Below are 20937 nucleotides of genomic sequence, written 5' to 3'. Positions count from 1 at the left end.
ATTTTATTTTTGTAATTAAAGCACCGTCACACAATTTTAAAAACAACGTTATATAAATGTAGTTAAAAATACAGTAGAAAAATGTTCTATTTAGTAAATTAAATAATAAAAATAAAATAGTTATGTAGTTTAAAAAAACAATTTTTTTTAAATTAAAACCATCACACAATTTTCAAAAAACTGTTATATAAATGTAGTTAAAAATACAGTGGAAAAATGTTAGAATTAGTCAATTAAATTATAAAAATAAAATAGATTTTTTTTCCTATTGTTGTGATTTCTTTTTAATTTAAATGTCACACAATCTCAAAGAATCATATTCTATATTTTCACTTCCTCAAATATAAATGTAGTTAAAAAAAAATACAGTGGAAATATTTAATAATTAAGTAGTTATTTGAATAATTAATTAAAAATCAAAATTTAAATTATATTTTTGTCATTTCTTTACATTTCTTAGATTTGTGACCAATTTCTACCTAATGAAGGAAAATATTATGTAAAATTTTGTAAGAATTTTGAGGGTTTTTTTGTCAACAGTTTAACATTAAAAATGACTGTAATCATGTGATAAAAACATCAGGAAAACTATAAACGCCTGTAAATATTGTTGATTTTTATTTACACAATGATTCATGTTTAGCATTTCTCCTATGGGCCAAGTTAGATGCTCCAAAGGGCCGTATTTGGCCCCCAGGCCTTTAGTTTGACACACGTGTTGTCTCACCGTCTGTGCGGTTGGCGTCCCTTTCCCAGGACGCCTCTTCCTCTTCCTCAGGGCCGGACTGGAGGGCTGCTGTGGGGGGGCCACCACCACGTCCTTCTCCTTCGTCCTCCTCTTCCTCTGAAACAGGTGAAGACTGGAGGAGTTTGCATGTTCTCATGTTCTGTGGTTTCACACTAACTATGAGTGAACATGATTCACACGTTTGATACAAACGAGTCCAACACAAACAGCTGATGAATGAATCATCACCAGCTGTGAGAAAACACCTTCGTTATGACAGAGCAAAGCAAAGATCAACTAAATGTTCATTTTAAGTCCAAATAAACTAAATAACACAACATTTTAATGTTAGTTTTTCTTTTCATGACCAGTAGTTTATTACTCTTTTGTCTTTTCTGTCGTTTTCTGTATTTTTGTCAACAATTTGTGTGTTTTTTAGGCTCATTTTCTGTATTTTTCTGCTGTTTTGCGTATCGTTATGAACATTTTGTATGTTTTTAGGATCATATTCTGTATTTTTCAGTCGTTTTAAATATTTTTGTCAACATTTTGTGTATTTTTAGATTTGTTTTCTGTATTTTTCTGTCATTTTGCATATTTTTGTAAACATTTTATGTATTTTTAGATTTGTTTTCTGTATTTTTCTGTCATTTTGCATATTTTTGTAAACATTTGATGTATTTTTAGTCATGTTCTGTATTTTTCAATCGTTTTGTGTATTTTTGTTAACATTTTCTATGTGTTTTTAGAGTCATGATGTGTATTTCGGGGGCTGCACTAAAGACTGTCTCATGTCCGACCTTAATGAATGTTTTTACGTAACTTGCACTGACTGATGTACAGATCAGCTTTACGTTTTCACATATTATCTTACTTTATATGTGAATGAAAAGTTGATGATGAACTAAATGTGCATTTTATTCTGCAGTGTGGTATAAATACAGTATGTGTGGTTACACAATGATATAATGCTATGTGTGCAGCTCAGAGACCATCACTGGCCTCTTTGTTCTCCACTTGTTTCAGCAGAAGAAAAATAACCTCTAACTAACAGAGACACAAAGGACTTCCTCATGGAACCTCTTCAGAGAAACTCTACAATAATGACACTCTATCACACTTTATCACACACTGTCACACACTGTCACACAGACGCACAACTTTCATCACAAAACACTGATTGTGTCTGATCTGATTTTATAACATGTCATCATTCAGAATAAAGAACAATCTGACCATTAACACAGGAAACAACATTAATTATTTACTGAAAATCATTTCAAATCAAGACTAAAAACTGTTTCAAGTTGCTTTAAAATAAAATGCATTATTATTTAGTGTGTTTTGTGGCAATTTGTGTAATTTTCTGTCTTTTGTCTACTTTTTGTCATTTTGTGTGGTTTTACCAGATTTACAGCAGTATTTGTGAAGTTTGTGATATTTATATTTACTTTTCTCAGAAAAAAAATTGGCAATGTTAAATGTTAAAACTAAACTTTATATTTAAATCTAAATGTTGAATCTAAATGTTACATTTAAATATACATATTAAATCTAAATCTAAACGCCAAATATTAAATCTAAAATGTAAGTATTAAATCTAAATATTAAATATTAAATATTAATGCTAAATGTAAATCTCACATTTAGATTTAAGATTTAAGGTTTCTTTTTACATTCAACATTTAAATATAAAATTTAAATGTAAAATGTATACTTAATATTTAGATTTACCATTGACATTTTTTTACAAGAAAAGTAAATATCGCAAATTTCACAAATATTGCTGTAAATCTGGTTAAAAGTAACATTCACATAAGTTTTTTTAGACGTGGTTTATTAAATTTCATGGGATTGTTTGTTTTTATCTACAGTTTTTACATGTTATTATTGCTACAAAAACAACCCTTTCACATCATATGTATATATACATAAATACTGTGTTTATTTTCATGCAAAAAATAAAAGAAAAAAAAACTGTTGTGTTGCATATTTACTGTAAATGTTTACTGTAAATGGACCAATAACATAATGTGCTTTAGTTTCATCTTTTGGTTTATCTTTCAAACGCCAATATTAAGATTTTCAGTAAGTGAGTGTTTGAGGCCCTTCAGAGGCAGAATCAGGAACTACAGGCACAACAGGAGGGACAAAATACTATTTAAATATATTTATAATTCAATATTCAAATAAAATAATGAGCCTTTATGGCAGATGTAGGCCCACGTGCAGACTTTGCTCTAAATTTTAAAGCACACAGTGATTTAATAAAACATTAAAAATGACCCCAAAAAAATTACAAACCAACAATGACAAGAAATATACACAAAAATGGCTGCAAAACTATAAGAATGCACTATATAAATACAAAAAACAACACCTAAAATGCACAAAAAGAGAGGAAACATTTCCAAAATGACACAAAACCACAACAAAAACAAGTCTTTATATTCATCGTCACATGCTTATTATTCTAAATACTGACATGAATGATAATAACGTAAGCTCTGCTTTATTTAGAATATATTCTAATAAAGTTTGTACAGTATATATGATGGAGTGTCTCACCTGTGTTACAGCTTTAGTCTTTGACTGTTTCACCATCACTGTGAGGAAGAGGAAGGAGAAAAATCAGTGACGGGAGATTAAAATGATTTTTTAAATGGGACAATATGTATTAAATAAAACATGTTCATGTAAATACATGAGATAGTAGCCGTTAGCAGGATGGTGTTAGCATTAAACAAACATCAGTAATAGAATAAAACACACATCATTTTAAATAGACAGGTACAACAACAACAACAACAACAACAACAACAACTGAGAACATTTTATGTGATAATTAGTGCACAGAGAACAATTATACATTGTTGATTGTAACATGCTAGTGCTAATTAAAGTGCTAAAATGCTAACGTGCATGGTGCTAGCTGTCTGGAAGCTCAGGTCTTTATTATATTGCATATGAATATGAGTACATGACATGACACACTACTTCCCTGATTATAAAGTGCTATGTTGGCTATAATATTGCACACAGATGCACCTGTTTATATTGCACTACATAGATGTTTCATGTAATTAATATTTAACAAAAAATAGCAAACATACAGTAGATGTGTTTATGTATACAATAAAGTACAATAAAGTGCCCCAAAAAACTGAGCCCATTTGAAAAAGAAACATTAAATACATTTTATGTCTCCAACTTTGGACAGAGTGAAAATACTTTTCACCTGATGTTTTTAAAATGATGTTGGGAGTTCAGAGTGACACAGAGATACTTAAATTCTTTAACAACTTACATTTTTTTTACCAAAACATTTGGATCACTGCTGCTGGTCTTTACGTTTAGAGAAATACAAACAGTTTCTGAGATGCTAATGTGTAGCTGAGAGCTATTATTAGTGATAAACATTACTCATGGTGGCACATGTTCACTATTGGGCAGCTTGTTTACTGTTTTTTACATTAATATACAGAACTATGTCATCGGTGTACATTTGACAGATTATATTCGAGGAGCAACAACTCAGAAGATGATTGATAAACAGTAAAAAGCTGAGGGCCCAAGACTGATCCTTGTGGAACTCCATGGATGTTATCACGTGATGCTGATTTACGGTCATGAACCATTAACCTTTCTGCACATGCTTCTCATGCACCATCATCCAGCTGCTGCACGTTGACCTTGTGACATGAGAGGATCAGATCCATGTGTGTGTGTGTGTGTGTGTGTGTGTGTGTGTGTGTGTGGTGCCACAGAAAAAGCTCTGACTCTGAGAATGAATGAAACACAGTGATGAACTTAAAACCACAAACGATTCCACTGTGAATGTAATGTGACTACAAACGTGAGCCAATCACAGGCCTCGTCACGCCCACTGAGGCCCCACCTACCTTCGAGGTACCTCTCCAGGCAGGGTGAGGAGCTCTGGTTCCATCTGTAGAGGCAGAAGAACAGCAGCCACACCACCAGGGTGGCCAGAACCAGGGCCAGGACCCACAGGAGCCGGGCCACGGCCGGGTCAGACACGGCCCAGGCCGTCAGCGTGTCCATAGCTTTAGGTCCACCAGCCGTGAGTCCTGCTGTCACTGATGGAGAGCAGCTGTATAAGTGTGTGTGTGTGAGTGTGTGAGTGTGTGTGCAGGAGCCTCAGCCCACGTCAGCCCTGGAAAAGTGTGTGTAAAGAAAAACAGATGAGAGGAGTGGTTAGGAGCAGTTTGTCTTTGAGCCACTCCCAGAGCTCAACATCAGGACACACACACACACACACACACACGCACGCGCACACACACACACACACACACACACACACACACACACACACACACACACACACACACACACACACACACACACACACACACACACACACACACACACACACACACACACACACACACAGAAGCACATGCAGAAGGGTCAGAAATGCACCTCAGGCTCTTTCCACTCATCAGCCAGATGTGAACAGGAGTAATAACAGAGTGTGTGTGTGTGTGTGTGTGTGTGTGTGTGTGTGTGTGTGTGTGTGTGTGTGGAGGTGTAAAGAGTTCCGATATATTTACTCTAGTAAAAGTACAAGTAAGTCACACATAAAATACTCCAGTGCAAGACAAAAGTAACTCAATTAAATAGAACTCAATATAAAAGTTACTATAGTTACTTTCACCCCATGTTTATTGTTGGTAATAAATCTTGGTACGGGTCCCTTACATACAGTAAACATCTCATATAGAAACTTAAGATTTTAAAAATAAAACACCAGTTTGGTGAAAATATAACTGGTTCAGTTTGGAGCAGCGATTATAAAATATAAAGTTTAATGTATTTAACGTATGTGAATTTCTTTGTCACTTTTGACCAGATTTACAGCAATGTCTGAGAAAGTTGTAATATTTACTTTTCTCGTAGAAATATGTCGATTTTAAATCTAAATGTTTAAGAACACATCTAAATCTAAATGTTAAATCTAAATATTAAACGTTAACTCAAAATGTGGAGCACAACCAGCGGATAACGCTCATTCACATCAATGAGATTTTGATACTTCCGGTTAATTTACATATTAGCTAAACACTTTCTCCAGTAAAATTTAGATTTACATGAAACACTTAGATCTAATATTTAGATTTAACATTGACATTATATTTTTACAAGAAAGTATCACAAATTTCACAAACATTGCTGAAAATCTGGTCAAAAGTAACATAAAAAAAAAAATTCAGCTACAATTTTCAAACATGGTTTTTTGCTAAATGTTGCCGTTTATTTCAGAACGCACAACTTTACAATCGGCGTGTCATAGTTCAGAGTGAGAAGAAACGCCTGTTAGTCAGAGCGCTAATGGTTTACGACTCACTTTATGATGGACAAATATTTACAGAGAAAAACCTGAGAGACGTTTAGCTGCAGGTCTGAACCATACACACCACACACCAAACAGGAGGATTCTTTAACCCTCAGATCACCAAAGGAAACATCAAACTTCTAAAAAGAACCATTTTAAAACCTAAAATATAAATAGTAAATTACAAAACATTTGACACACGTTTGTTAAAAACCCAAACAGTTTTTAAGGTAGACTTTATTGAAATGTGAGACATGTTAAAACAGGCCTGTTGTGCCACCTAGTGGCCAGAACAACGACCAACACTTGTCTTTAGGAATGAATAAAAACATTTATGGCAGTAAATGAACAAAACAGAAAACACTGGAATAAAGTCATCTCTCTCTCTCTCTCTCACACACATCAATCAAAGCTGCCTCACAGGATCCTCTTAGAATCAGCAGCTTTTTGTCAAACAGGAGATAAAATAAAGCAGTGGAAGTTGTAAAATAAAAAAGGAAAAAAAGCAGCAACTGGAGCCCCCACTGGTTCTCAGTAGAACCCAGAGTCTTGCCCCGCCCAGTTTGGAGTCTGAGAAAACAGAGAAAACAAAGCAGAAACTTAAAAATAGGAGAAAACAATACAAAGGGATTAGAACAACGTGATGTTCTACTATTTTAATACTATGTACGATGTAAAGCCACAGTTTCATCACAAATATGAAGTAAAACAAGCTCATATACTGTATGCAGAGGTTTGTGAGATAAACATTAAAGGATGAACACGAAACTGATTGAACACATTTAGAAATGATGCTCAGCTTCCACAAAAACACGTTAATCTGTTTCCAGTCTGAGGGAAAAAAGATTTTAACTGTGGCTAAGTCGCGTTGCATACGTAAAGTCAGTCGCTTAAGCGCAGTGTAAAGTCGGTTGCTTTGAGTCGCTTTACCCACGGTGGGAATGTCAGGAGAATACTCGTAGGACGGGGGGGGGGGGACTCCAGTTTCTGAGACTTTTAGACGTCCTGCTCCAACACACCTGAATCAAATGAATGGCTCATTATCAAAGCAGGGAAACATCTAAAAGTCTCAGGAGGACTGGAGTTCACCACTCCTGGCGTAGGAAATACACGCCTAAAAAACACTCAAGGCCTTCAGTCCAAAGGTTGAGAAAGGACGACAAGACACGCCTCCAGGTTTACTTTAGGTTTTCATGTTTCATAAACAAACTGCCACAGCTGAAACTATTGATACATCCTGCTCTGATCAGGGCTTTTTATCTGCTGTGCAGTAGTTACTGTTTGGAACTTTATCACTTTATCCTGAACCTTTGTAAACAAGCATCTCTTATTTATTTATTAGGTTCACTTTTTATTTGTAGTCTGAAAAATGAGAAAGATCATCTTAGCATACAAACATATCTCCATAATCATGTGTTCTTTATTAAATGCAATAAATAAGATTGTAATGCATTTTATTTATGTATATATATTTATATTATGGACACATTTTACATTTGTTTTAGTTTAATTGTATATGTATAAGTTATTCATGGAGTGCAGCCCTTTCTTTTCTTCAGACTGTGGCCTTTTTTCTTATATTAATCAAACATTGAAAGTCATTAAGCAGTAGAACCGTTACCTCGTTCCTGTTGTTGTGTGCTAGCTTCTTCTCGATGTTCATCGCTAACATTTGACTGCGGAAGGAGAGGCTTTTGGTTTTCTCGATCACCTGCTGGTACGGCGACACCGCGTTGTTTCCCATTACGACGTGTCCCTGAAAAACATCCTCATCGTCACTGAAAATGTTCTTTAACTTTTTATCCAACATTCTGAGCTGCAGAGACTCAAAAACTCACCAGTTTGGAGTCGATCTTAGCGTCTAGTCGGGCGTTCCGGATGAGGTTGACGATCCAGCGTTCCGCCTCCTCCGGGCTCATGTTGAGCTTGTCTGCCAACATGCTGACAAAGGAATACGTGTGATTATTTGTTCTTTAAAAGCGTTATTCTAACGTATGGAGACAGTGTGAACCTGATGCTGATGCACTGATGAATCCGACAGAACGTTTCAAAGATGAAGAGACGAGCGTTTTCAATGAAGTCCTCGAGACAAGCGACCAAGAAGAAGTCGTTCACCAGAACCTGAACAGGAAGACTCGTATTAAGACTCATTAGGACTCATTAAGACTCATTAAGACTCATTAAGACTCCTGATTCAACCGCAAGCTTTTAGTGACCAACACATACACTTTTTCAGATTAAAACCCTAAAATTGCAGAAATTTACTAAATTTGACTTGGAAGAAATGTTTTGATTTTTATGGTCTGGTTCACTGTTGATCAGGCGTTCTCAACCTTGGGGTCAGGACCCCATTTGGGGTCACAAGACTGAGAGGGGGTCTTCAGATGCCTTTAACAAACTAAGAATATTTCCTAAACAATTTTTTGCTTATTTTTTTACCATTTTTCTGCAACAACACCAAACTCACCATATTTTCTTGCCATATTTTTGCTCCATTTAATGTATTTTTGCTACATTACTCCCATTTCTGACACTTCTTCATCGATTCAATGCCTTCTGCACATTTTTTCCATTATCTAGACATGTTCATCACTTATAAACCCTTTCCACCACTTTTCCACCTAATGTCACACATGTTGACCCATTATTGTCACTTTTAACCTCTTTTCACCATATTTCACCTTATTTTGGCCAATTTAACCACATTCACAATGTGTCATGGCTTTTATTTACCAGTTTAAAATATTTTTTCCAACATTTTTAAATTCTATTACCCACAATTTGCAACTTTTTACCAATTTCTGTGGTTTTTAAAATTCCACTTCACCACATTTTCCACCATTTTTGGTCACTTTGAACCCATTTTTATTAGTGATTAAAACCAGGATTTCCATCTTTAAGATGACTATAATAATAATAAACGTTCCTGGATAACAGTGGATATTATGCAGATAAATAAATAAATAAATAAAAAAGTTAAACACTTCTTACCGACTCACACTCCCTCAGCTTCTTCTGGGCGCCGTCGAAGTCAAAGTTCACATAAAGACACTCCACAAACTCTGTGATGGGGTCCTTGTAGGTGTACGACTCCTGCAGGGGGCGGAGTCAAAAGGGAGGACAGGTGTGAGACTCAAACCTTCACACACACACACACACACACACACAGATGTCCTGATAGAAGCTCCTCCTCACCTGCTGAATGACCTTCACTAAGTCCTTGAGCACCTGCCGACGCTTGCGCACGTCTTTGTTGGTGATGACGGCCGTGGTCAGGTAGCGCAGGATGTGAGGACACATGGTCTGGATGGCGTTTAGGTATCTGACGCACAACGTGAGGAAAACATGCAGTAAATCACGAGCACACGACACGTTCAAAGTTACTTTAAAAGGTTTAAAAGTTACTTTTATGAGCTAAGATGTAAGATGAGTCACTTTTAACCACCATCATTTCATGCTAATTTTTGCCAATTTCACCACATTCTTGATTTGTAATAGCCCAGTTGGAAATCATTTTCTCAACATTTTTAATTCCATCACCCACAATCTGCAATTTTTAACCAATTTCTGTGGGTTTAAAAAAAAAAAAAATCACATTTCACCACATTTTCCTCATTTTTTAGTCACATTTAAGCTTTTATTTCTGATTAAAACAAGAATTTACATCTTTAAGATGACTATATACGATAGCGCAAATAATAATACTAAAAGTCCTGAATAACAGTGGATATTATTCAGATTAATAAACAATATTATCAAATGATTAATGATACATTTCTAGAAGAAGTTGTGGCTGTGATTATTAGTTATAAATGCTGACTGTATTCTGCAGTGACTCACTGAGGCTGGTAGAGGAACAGCTCGATGATGTTGTCTCTTCCTTTGGGATGGTTGAAGAACACAAACAGAGACCAGTGGATGAGCCACATCCTCTGCTGCAGCGACTGAAGAGGAGAACTCACCGACTGGAACCAGAGCACAGGGCTAGCTGTTAGCATTAACTGTTAGCCAACGGCACAGGCAGAGAAAGGAGATTAACTCATCGAACCCAGTCTGAGTTTTAAACTCTGACTTCTCTTTAAGTGAATACAACTAAATAGGATAATATCAACTTCCATTTAAGAAGATGTCACACTTATCTTTCAGCTTGTAATATATATACATATCCTTTTCAAAATAAAAGCATCACTTTTGTGAATAGGGCTCTTAATTTGAAGTTAACAGGAAGTTTAGTCAGTAGCACAATGGAGGTTCTCCCTGAAATGTGTGGATTAAATGTGTTTATGTAAGTTTTATGATCAAATGAGCACATGTTGATATTCTACTTGGTCATTTTCTCACTTCAAATGTTTTCAGAACTTTCAAAATAAAGGTGGAGAATCAACATATATTTAACTTCAGTGTGAACAAGGTTTTTGTCTTTTTAAATTCCAAATATATCTTGGGAAACTTTGAAGTATAGTTCTTCAGTAACTTTCACAAAACATAACGATGCTATGACGTGAGCCGCCTCCCACTACAGACAAGTGACAGGAGCATGACCTGTAACTCATTACTGTGTGGTGTGTGTGTGTGTGTGTGTGTGTGTGTGTGTGTGTGTGTGTGACGCGGACACAGGCTTCACAGCTGCCGTGTGTCAAAGGTAAAACTCCAGATGAAGCAGATCTGTCATTGGTTCTGGTCCTTACGTTGTTATCGATGGTTTCTCTGAGACGAGTCAGATCCTCCATGGCTGCGTCCCAGTTCTGCATCAGGATCTCTGAGGCCAGTTTCCCCCACAGTGAACTCATAGCGTTCCTGTCTGTGGACGGAACCTGAAAACACAGCAGCAGCATTAGCACGTTTTCATCTGGAACTTCATTTCTATCTGATGCCGTAAAATGAGCCTCTTATGAGGAGGAGGATTAGGGCCAATTTTTGATGGGGAAAATATGGGCAAATTAAGAATAAAGTTAAAATGTCAGAATAAAGTTGAAATTTCGACAATGAAATGTAATGTTGAGATTAAAGTTGAAAAGACGAGACTAAATTCTAAATCTTGATACAGTATAAGTCGAAGGTTTGAATTGATTTGGCCCTCGTCAGCTTCTGTAGCTTTGACTTCATTTTGAACATTTCAACTTTCATTACAAAATTTTAAGCTATATTCTTGATTTTATTCTTTAGTTTCTCCATCAAAATTGACCATAATTCTCTTCCAGAGACAACTGACGGTTTAGGTGCCTCGTCTCAAAATCAAAAAATAAACAAAATGACAATAATAAAAAAACTCAAAATGAGAGAAAAATATACAAAATGTCAGATTTTTTTTTTTTTAAAACAAATGTAAACAAAAATGCATAGAAACACAAAAGAAGAGAAAAAAATACACAAAGTGACCTCAATATAAAACACAGAACAAAAAAAGCACATAAAACAAAGACAAATTAGAGGATAAAATATTAGCTTTAACTCTTGAATAGAATAGTGTTCACACACCAAATGAACTAAATACGGTCACTCACATCAGAAAAGTGTGTGTGCATGTGATTAACTACGTTCCCTTTCTTACCAAAACACGGAAAAAGTAGAGGTACTCCACGGCCCCGGAGTAGTTCCCACACTTGTACTGGAACTTAGCGAATCGATACAGGGTGTCCAGGTATTCTTGGCGAAACTATGGAGTGGAAACAAGTCGTTAAAAACAAGTTTGAATCTCTCATGCAACATCAATTAATTATCAAGTGATATGGATGAATATCGTGTGTTATTATTTCATTAAACCATAAATAATTAATGAATTAAAGGAGACAGAGCCCATAAAAAGCTATTAAAATCAGAAAACAACACAACACAATCACAAATACCAAAGTAAAATAACCAATTATTCTTTCAAAACTAATTTTTAAAGGAGTAAAAGCTAAAATAAATAAAAAAATAAAACAGAAAACATGTCTATGGAAAACCAAAAATGTGATTCAATCATTTGTAAGATTTAAACAAAAAGCAAAGTCACATCTTATGGATTAAAATGAAAATCAATGAGATTTTTAAGAGGATGTGTATTTTGTGGGTAATTCTGAATATTTTTGTGTTTTTGGAGTAATTTTTGTTGTTTTGTATTAAACTCTATTATTATGGGTATTTCTGTTGGCATAATGTGTTATGCTGTCATTTTGTGTGTTTTTGCCTTTGTTTTGGGCTTTTTGTTAAATTTTTATTGCAGCTTTATATTGTTTTCTGTTTTGAAAAATTGATAAAAATAACACTTGTTTTTTCTATTGGAGCTTGAATTAGAGTTAGTTACCATTTACTTCTTCTCACAACTTAAAAAAATGAAACAAATTTGTACTTGTAAAAGGTCAAATTTGTAAATATTTATATCGTGGTATATTGCGATGTATTTCGTATTGTTTAGTATCGGCTATATCGCCATTTATAATAATATAAATGGCCCTCGATATGAAAAAGGTTCCCCACCCAGCCACACTAGAGGAAACTAGATGAACTCATTGTCTCTTTGTGCATCATTGCAGACTGATTCCAAGCGTTTATCGACTCTGTGATAAATGTGTGAACTTACGTTGTGTTTCTCAGACAGATAATCAAAGAGCATTCGTCCATCTCTGAGGAGAGAAAACACAAACATCAGGAACAACACACTCTCATAAATCTGTCGGAGAACGTGTTCCACTCACACCTCGTGGACTGCATCTGCTTCGTCGTCTCTGGATCTTCAAACATTTTGACGATGGGCTCCGTCTCTGACTGCAGCTGCTTCAGCTGAGCCACCACCGTGTTCCTCTTGTCCTTTAAGGCTGAAACACAACAAAATAAAGCTTTAGATGCTACAGAACACACATTAAACACCAATCAACTAACCAGAGCACAGATGGGAAACTTTTATCACAGCATCTGATCAGAGGGCCACATTATCAACATTCATATCAGCATTTAAAATAATGAACAATAAATGACCAATGAGCATTAATACCAGTTTTTTTAAATATAATTATTTCTCTGATATAGCATGTTTTTCTGAGTCATTTTACATGTTTAATTATTTATGTCGGACAACAACAATTTAATACCATGAGAACTAAAATATACAATAATGCAAAAATAACCCCTAAACTCGCATATAATATATTTTGTCTGAAAAGGAGGAAGAAACAAAGACTTTTCATGTCCTACTCCTAGTACTGATTTTTGATAATCACCACATTGTGCATTGTGCACTATTAAAGATTAGACATCTCAAGAATGGCTTTTTTTTAACAACATATCCTCAGTTTTATGACATTATTACTCATTTTGATGTTTTCTTGTAAACCGTTCCACAGTCACCCCACAGACAGAAATGCAATTACTTTTGAGAGTCATTCTTACACTGGGTTGTTTTAAATATTGCTCTCCTCTCAGTTTATAATATACCCTCCCTCTCTGACCACTGACACTTCATTTAACTTATCAGATAATTATTTATTTATGGCTTTGTTTTAAATTTGACCAGATCCATAGATGTTAATGCTCTTGACTTTAAGAACAGTTGGTAGGTGTGGTCTCTGTAACCCACTTTATGTAAAATCCTTATGTAAAATTATTATTATTTTTTTTTACAATATACATAATGTCTGTAGGGTGGTTTTGTAGGTGTTCCCCCACACCTCAACACAATATAGCAGAAAATATTTGGCTCAACCCAACACTAATTTAGAGCCAATGTGTCCTTTCCAGCAAAGTTTGTGGTCCAATATAACTTCAAAAAATGTGTATTCATAAACCCTCTCAATATCTACTTTATTTCAGGAGTCAGTGGTGTTGTTTGGTGTTCGTTTCATGTGTATTTCTTTTTTTTGTCAGGAATTTTGATATTTTATTCCTCGTTTAATGTCATTTCATGCTCTTTACGTGGCTTTTTTTGTGTATTTTGCACCATTTTGTGTATTTTTCTGTCATTTTGGTTTGTCGTTGTTCTTTTGTCATCATTTTGTGTGTTTTTGCTCGTTTTTGTCTATTTTTGTTGTCATTTTGTATGCCAGGTGTCATTTGTTATTTTTGGTTGTCATTTTCTGCATTTTTGTAATTATTTCATGTATTTTGCTGTCTTTTAGGGAGATTTTAGAGTTATTGTGTATTTTTTTTATTGCCTCGTGTGTTTTTGTCAGTCATCCGTTCGTGTGTTTTTATTGTTGTTTTGCAAATCTTAATTCATATTTGGGATTTTTTGCTATCATTGTGTATTTTGGTGTTTAATGTTGTTTTCTTTTTCCTGTCAATCTGTATGTTTTTGTGAATTATTTTCCTTGTCATTTTAAATACATTTGTTTTCATTTCGTGTGTTTTGATCCTCCACAACAATTGAGGGGGAAATGTTTTTAAGTTATCTGCCATAGAGGATCATTGTTTAACAGTAAGTCTATGGAACATGTGGTTAAATAAACCCACATTGTGCATAGTTATAAACTTACAGTGTGGTATTTCCTGGTCTGGATACAAGTGACTATAAACATCCATGGCGAAATCCACCATGTTAGTTTCACTGAGAAGGTCCAGCTTTCCCTGCAGAAGCTCCTTCTGATTGTAGATCTACACAAAACACACACTTTTATTATTCTCAGTGAACAAAAACATGCGGGAGCGTCAAATGTAGCTGTTGCCTAGCTACAGTTGCTAAGCTACAAGCTAGCTCGTTAGACACAATTGAAAACGCAGTTACTTTGAATCCATAAAATAACAACATTGCGTTTAAACACGATAAATACAAACACAGCCCATTTGGGATGAACTTAGAGGCCAAACTGAAGTTATATTGCTTAAATTAAGCTTTATATCATCACTAAGCAGCCTGGCTAATGAAGCAGTTAGCTAACGGAGATGATCCGCTGTATAAAGCCTAATGCAAACAACACAAACATTTCGGTATTATATAAAATATAAACTCGTATTACCTCTTTAACAGTTAGAAATTCCAACAGAGGAAAAACCAAATGCCGGTCTAGAAAATGAGCAATCTTTGTGGTGAGATCGTACTCCGCCATGTTTGGATGCGACTTCAAAATTAAACTTTATTGTTCGAGCCGGAAGTCACTCGGCATCTGACTTCGTGTGCGCATGTGCAAACCTGGAACGACTCCTCCCCTTTTGTGCATTCTTGCGTCTCACCATATTTCACACATATTTCATATTTTATTCGATTTACCAATATTTAGTGATTAAAATGTTATTCAGTTTGTCATGGATAAAACAGTACGATAATATATTTATTGTCTCCTAGACCAGGGGTTCTGAAATGGGGGTACGTGTACTCCTAGGGGTACGCGATGGCATTAACAAATAAAATGTCTATCTTGGTCCCAGCCCAGGCGTAATATGGCAGAAATGATTAAAAAACAAAACTATAGAAATAAATCTATTCAGGAGCATTTTTCAACCTTGGGGTCGCCTGAAATTTCAGAAAAATTCAAACAGATTTTGAAAATTTAAGGTGATTATTCTTTTAAAAAATGAATAAAATAAAACAACACACAATCATAAACAACTGTATTTCTACCTTCACTTTTTGAAATATAATTCTAATATAAATCTAGTTAAACTAAAATGCTGAAAAAAAAATAAAAAAATAAAATGAAATAAATAAATAAATCTGAAGTGTGTGAGCTCAAACATGATTAAAAAACTAATTCTAGGAACTAAAATTAGTTTTTGGGGTCCCTAGAATAATATCAAAATTGGGTTACGATAGAAAAAAAAGTTAAAAAAAAAAAAACAAAACGAAAAAAAAAAACAGGAAAAAAATACTCAGAAAAACGAAACAAAAAATACTCAGAAAAACCAAAAAACAATTACTCTTAAAAACAGAAAAAAATATTCTGAAAACTAGAACAAAATTACTCAAAAAAAAAGGAGAAAAAATGACTCTGAAAAACACAGGAAAAAAAACTTTTATTCAGGAAAACAGAATTTTATTTTTTCTTCAAGTGAAGAAAAAAAAATCAGTTTTTTCTGGATAATTTATTTTTTTTCTGTTTTTCGGATTTATTTATTTTTTCATTTGTTTCCTGATTCTGGCTTTTTGAAGAGGAGCTGGTGCCAGGTTTTCTCCTAAACCACAGTTTAAAAAGCTGCATGTTAGCTGTAATTCTGCACCACGACCAGTGATGGTTTCTTTGTGTATTTGCAGAAATACATTTGGGAGTTAGAATTAGAAAATGTAACGTTGGAACTTTTACAAAATGCTTTGTCATCGTGTTGCTTTTCTCATTCTATTCTCACCATCGATTGCTTCATGTATTTTTTTGCCTTCCTCTGCACTTAATCCCACAATGAAATCTCCTAAAAAAAATCCACATCTTAAATTTGCTGTCAAAAAAAAAGCGCGTGTGAGAATAAATGATTCGGTTGGCACTCATCTTTTCTCTTTTTGAACGTCAGCTTGGTTTCTCTCCGTACGTCCTTGAGGCCAAACCATATCCAAGATTCAATCTCTGCGTTTGGCTGCCTTCCATGTCTACTCCATTTTATGAGAACAAGAGCCAGCTGGATGAGAAGAACGAGCCGCAGAGAAAAGGCTTTTTTAAAGATTGATAAAGACACAAATTAAACTGATTAACAGTTAATGGCAGAATGTGAAAAGATCTATAAAAAAGTGATGATACGACGTGTGCTGCATCCTCATCTTGTGTTTTATTTAAATTCATTTCCCCCTACCCTACCAGGTGGAACCATGAACCGTGGTTCTCTGGGAACTGGATGGTCACGGATGTCAGTGTGAGGGACTTTTCACTAAACCATAGTGGAAATAAACCGACAGAATCTGAAAAGCTCTGAGACGCAACATCAACTTTATAATCTGTCTTGGCTCCACAACCAACACATGGTCAGAATACATCAGCTTTTAGGCTTTGCTTTAGTCACCAAGCAACAGTGAAGAGAGGCTGTTTAACTCTGCCCAGTACCATTACTGACTGGTGTCTGATATCACAATAATGTCCCTGCTTTCAACTCTTTATGTGCAAGAAATAAGACTTTAGTTGCATCGTTTATCGTTTTTTTTTCTGCTAAATTCAAAGATTTGAAAAATATAGTATTTTATTAGGCAATAGCTTGATTATTAGTTTCTGGTGAATCAGTTATATATACCCTATATATATATATATATATATATATATTTTTTTTTTTTTGAAATAGCCTTAAAAGAACTAGTAATATTGTCACATTTTTCCGAGTGTTCCCCTCTAGGTACACATACCCCTGTTTGGGAACCACTGATCTCGTGGTATACTGGCGGGAAAAAGGCTCAGACGCCCACACCAAAAATATTAAAATCTATATGATCATTGATTAGGAACCCTGACAAGTGAACAAGGGATGAAAAACTAATTAGATGAAAGATAATAATTATTAGTGTGTTTTACAGATGATTTAAGACATGGGTCAAACTGACCCGTTAGCATTAGAGATGCTAACAGAAAGCTAACACAAGAGGAAGGTTACGTTTTATGGGCTTATTTTCTAAAGGCTCAACAATTGTGATTAATTGTAATTATACTTAACAATATTAATTGATAATTGAAGGTATAATTGTAATTTAAAAATGTAATTGACCCCACCCCAGAATGGAAAATAGAATTAGAAATAAAGACCTAAAAAAGAATAAGATCAGGCTAACAAAGATGACTTTGAGTAAGTGTGTCCCAATCCGATATAAATATGGGATATCAAAAAAATAATAAAAAAATAAATAACTATTGGATTAGACTATTGTTCTCTGAGTAACATCACTTATTAAAGCCTTTTCTAACATTCCACATCACAAAATACGTCATAAAAGTACGTATGAGCTGTGCCGATAGCGCATCGGATCAATAACATTCTATACACTACACACTCAATGAGTATATACTGTCTACTATATACTATATGTCTGATTAGGATGGTGAGCGTTCCCACTGAAGTATACTTACAACTTTCCCAAAATGCATTTTGAAACTACAACGTTAAAAACCTGAAGATTATCAGAAACCCTCCGTTGTGCTACGGACTAAACTTCCTGTGAACTTCAAAACAAGAGCCCTATTTACAAAAACTAATGGAAGACAAGAAAGAGACGCTTTTATTTTGAAAGGGGAATGTTTGATTTTTAGCTTGAAGCTGGTCCGAGGATCATTTTACGTTCCTCTCGCAATGCATCATGGGATGGTTGAGTATGACTAGTGTGCCCACCGTGCATACTTCAAAAATGTCCCCATATGGTTTACATCCTGGTATTTCTCATGTACTCAGTCTATTCTAATGTGAACACACTACATACTCATTTAGAGGTTATATGTGATTTAGAACACAGCCTTTGACTAAAATATCAAGAATCAATCAACAACTCAAATTCAAACTTGAGTTTAAAGTTAAATAAAAACACGGAGAAAACTCGAACATTAGTTTCCAGTCGTGGCGTTTGTGTCTTAGGCTTGAATCTGAATAAAGGAGATCAGCTGAGTATTAAGCTGATTTAATACTCCAGCATATTATTGTGACTGTGTGAAGAACGAGTTCAATTAAAACAAAAACCCCTTTAATCATCTTTATCCCCGGTTGGATTCATCACACTTGTTCACGTTTGAGGCTTTTAACGCAGAGCGGATAAACTTTTATGATGAATAATAAAAACGCAGAAAGAGTTTTCACTCCTCTGTAAATAATCAAGTTAGCAGCGTCTCAAATGATAAGCAGCAGCAGCAGCAATTATTCCAATGCAATTACGTCTCACTTCCCAGAAACACTCTCTCTCTCTCTCTCTCTCTCTCTCTCTCTCTCTCTCTCCCTCTCTCTCTCTCTCTCTCCCCTGCTCTCTCTCTCTCCCTCTCTCTCTCCCTCTCTCTCTCACTCCCTCTCTCTCTCTCCCTCTCTCTCTCTCGCTCTCTCTCTCCACCATCTTGTTGCTGCCAGTCATTTCATTTCCTACATAAAGTCGTCGACCCTGTGAAGAAGCTGAGGATCATGTCTGTGTGGGAGGGGGTTAAATTAACACTGACCCAACTTATGGGGTGTTAAATGGAAAAACTCTCTCACGGTTTCATAGCCGACATATTTTGAACATTTAGCTCATTTCTTTTCATTTGAGACATAAATTCAACTAACTTGTTTTGGTTCAGGGGCCAAATATGGACCAGTTTGATCACAATTGGGCTGCAGATTTTATGTTTGGTTTTGGGGGGGGAGACAATGAACAATTTTAACATCAGTTGTGCCTTATTTTTAATATCACTTGAAAAATTCTTGATTTTGTCACCAATTGCTGTGTATTTTAGAAGATTTACATATAGATTTAACATTCAGATTTAACATTGAGATTTACATTTAAATTAAATTTTTAAATTTAGATTTACATTTAGATTTAATTTTTAACTTTAGATTTACATTTAGATTTAATTTTTAAATTTAGATTTACATTTAGATTAAACTTTTAATTTAGATTTACCATATAAGATTTAGATTTAACATGTAGATTTAGATTCAACATTTAGATTTAACTTTTACATTAAGATGAACTTTTACCTTTATATTTAACGTTTAGATTTAAATTTAACATTTAGATTTACTTAATATTTATATTTGTATTTAAAAATTAGATTTACATTTAACATTTAGATTTAACATTTAGATTTAACTTTTACATTTAGATTTACTTTTCATGTTTACACATTTTTACCAATGATATAGAACATGCTGTTTTTCATGAATGTCTCAAAATAAAGAAAAATGAGCTAAATGTTTAAAAATACCTCGTCTATGAAACAGTTCTACAGTACCAGCTGTAGACAGGCAGACTGCAGTGAGCGCTGATGATGGACGGCGTGTTTCATGCTAAAGCTAAATCAATACGCTGTGGTGCTTTATGAAGATGAATGATGCTCCAAACATCTCCATGGTGTTTGCATAAATATTACATGTTTATAAACATGGAACAAAGAGCAGTAAAGCCTCAGAGGATCCCATACGTTAGCACAACGGACAGAAGGAGAATTACAGGGTGAAATAAATGTGACGACAGACGGAGGATCTGCAGTTATCACAGATTTATTCACAACAAAGTGGAAACATTCAAATGCTAAACTCTTTTTATTTCCATCCTTCATCCATCTATTTATCATTTATTTATTCATCATATGTCCCACATCCAACCAACCAACTATCCACCCATCCATCCATTCAGCCATCCATCCATCCATCATCCTGGCATTTATCAATCTATCTATCCTTTCATCCATCCATCCTGGAATTCTTTCATTCATTTATTTATCATTCATCCGACATTCAACCAGCTAACCAACCAACTATCCATTCAGCCATCCATCCATCCTGACATTCATCATCTGTCCATCCATCCATCCATCCATCCATTCATTCATCTATCCATTCAGCCATCCATCCATCCATCCTGACATTCATCCATCTGTCCATCCAGCCATCCATCCATCCTGACATTCATCCATCTGTCCATCCAGCCATCCTGAAATTCATTCATCCAACCACTTATCCATCCATCCATCCATCCTGGAATTCTTTCATTCATCTATTTATCAATCATCCGACATCCAACCAACTAACCAACCAACTATCCATCCATCTATTCAGTCAGCCATTAATTCATCCATCCATCCATCCATCCATCATCCTGACATTCATCCATCTGTCCATTTATCCATCCATCCATCATCCATCCAAACAATTTTTTGCTACTATTGCTCGTGATTCTATTACAACACAATAATTCAGAAATCTTAAAAAGCTGTAAGTACATTAGTTTATTAATACTTTAAAAGCAAATCTGAAGTTTAAAACATATTTATGCTGTGACTCAGTTGTTAAAACAAACGAG

The 20937-nt window shown here is 34.8% G+C and overlaps 1 protein-coding gene across 1 annotated transcript; it reads right to left on the bottom strand.

The window, feature by feature from the left end:
• Nucleotides 1-6282: 6282 nt before the first annotated feature.
• Nucleotides 6283-15191, bottom strand: LOC114471790 (eukaryotic translation initiation factor 3 subunit E-B). Its single transcript, XM_028460707.1, has 13 exons — nucleotides 15011-15191; nucleotides 14531-14648; nucleotides 12760-12877; nucleotides 12643-12685; nucleotides 11632-11736; nucleotides 10769-10894; nucleotides 9921-10045; nucleotides 9276-9402; nucleotides 9072-9173; nucleotides 8092-8201; nucleotides 7919-8021; nucleotides 7702-7836; nucleotides 6283-6650 (listed from the first exon to the last, which is right to left on the bottom strand). The coding sequence occupies exons 1-13, from the start codon at nucleotides 15098-15100 to the stop codon at nucleotides 6612-6614; spliced, it is 1341 nt and encodes a 446-aa protein (XP_028316508.1). The 5' UTR covers nucleotides 15101-15191; the 3' UTR covers nucleotides 6283-6611.
• Nucleotides 15192-20937: the final 5746 nt, after the last annotated feature.

This window comes from Gouania willdenowi, chromosome 11, assembly GCF_900634775.1.
Source record: "Gouania willdenowi chromosome 11, fGouWil2.1, whole genome shotgun sequence".
Classification (NCBI taxonomy): domain Eukaryota; kingdom Metazoa; phylum Chordata; class Actinopteri; order Blenniiformes; family Gobiesocidae; genus Gouania; species Gouania willdenowi.
This window is presented reverse-complemented; position numbering and strand designations above follow the sequence as displayed.

Coding starts and splice junctions, on each gene's coding strand:
- LOC114471790 (XM_028460707.1), bottom strand. CDS start 15,100: ATGGCGGAGTACGATCTCACCACAAAGATTGCTCATTTTCTAGACCGG. Junction 14,649..15,010: donor AATTTCTAACTGTTAAAGAG/GTAATACGAGTT, acceptor TGTTTTGTGTAG/ATCTACAATCAGAAGGAGCT. Junction 9,403..9,920: donor CTGTTCCTCTACCAGCCTCA/GTGAGTCACTGC, acceptor GTTGTGCGTCAG/ATACCTAAACGCCATCCAGA.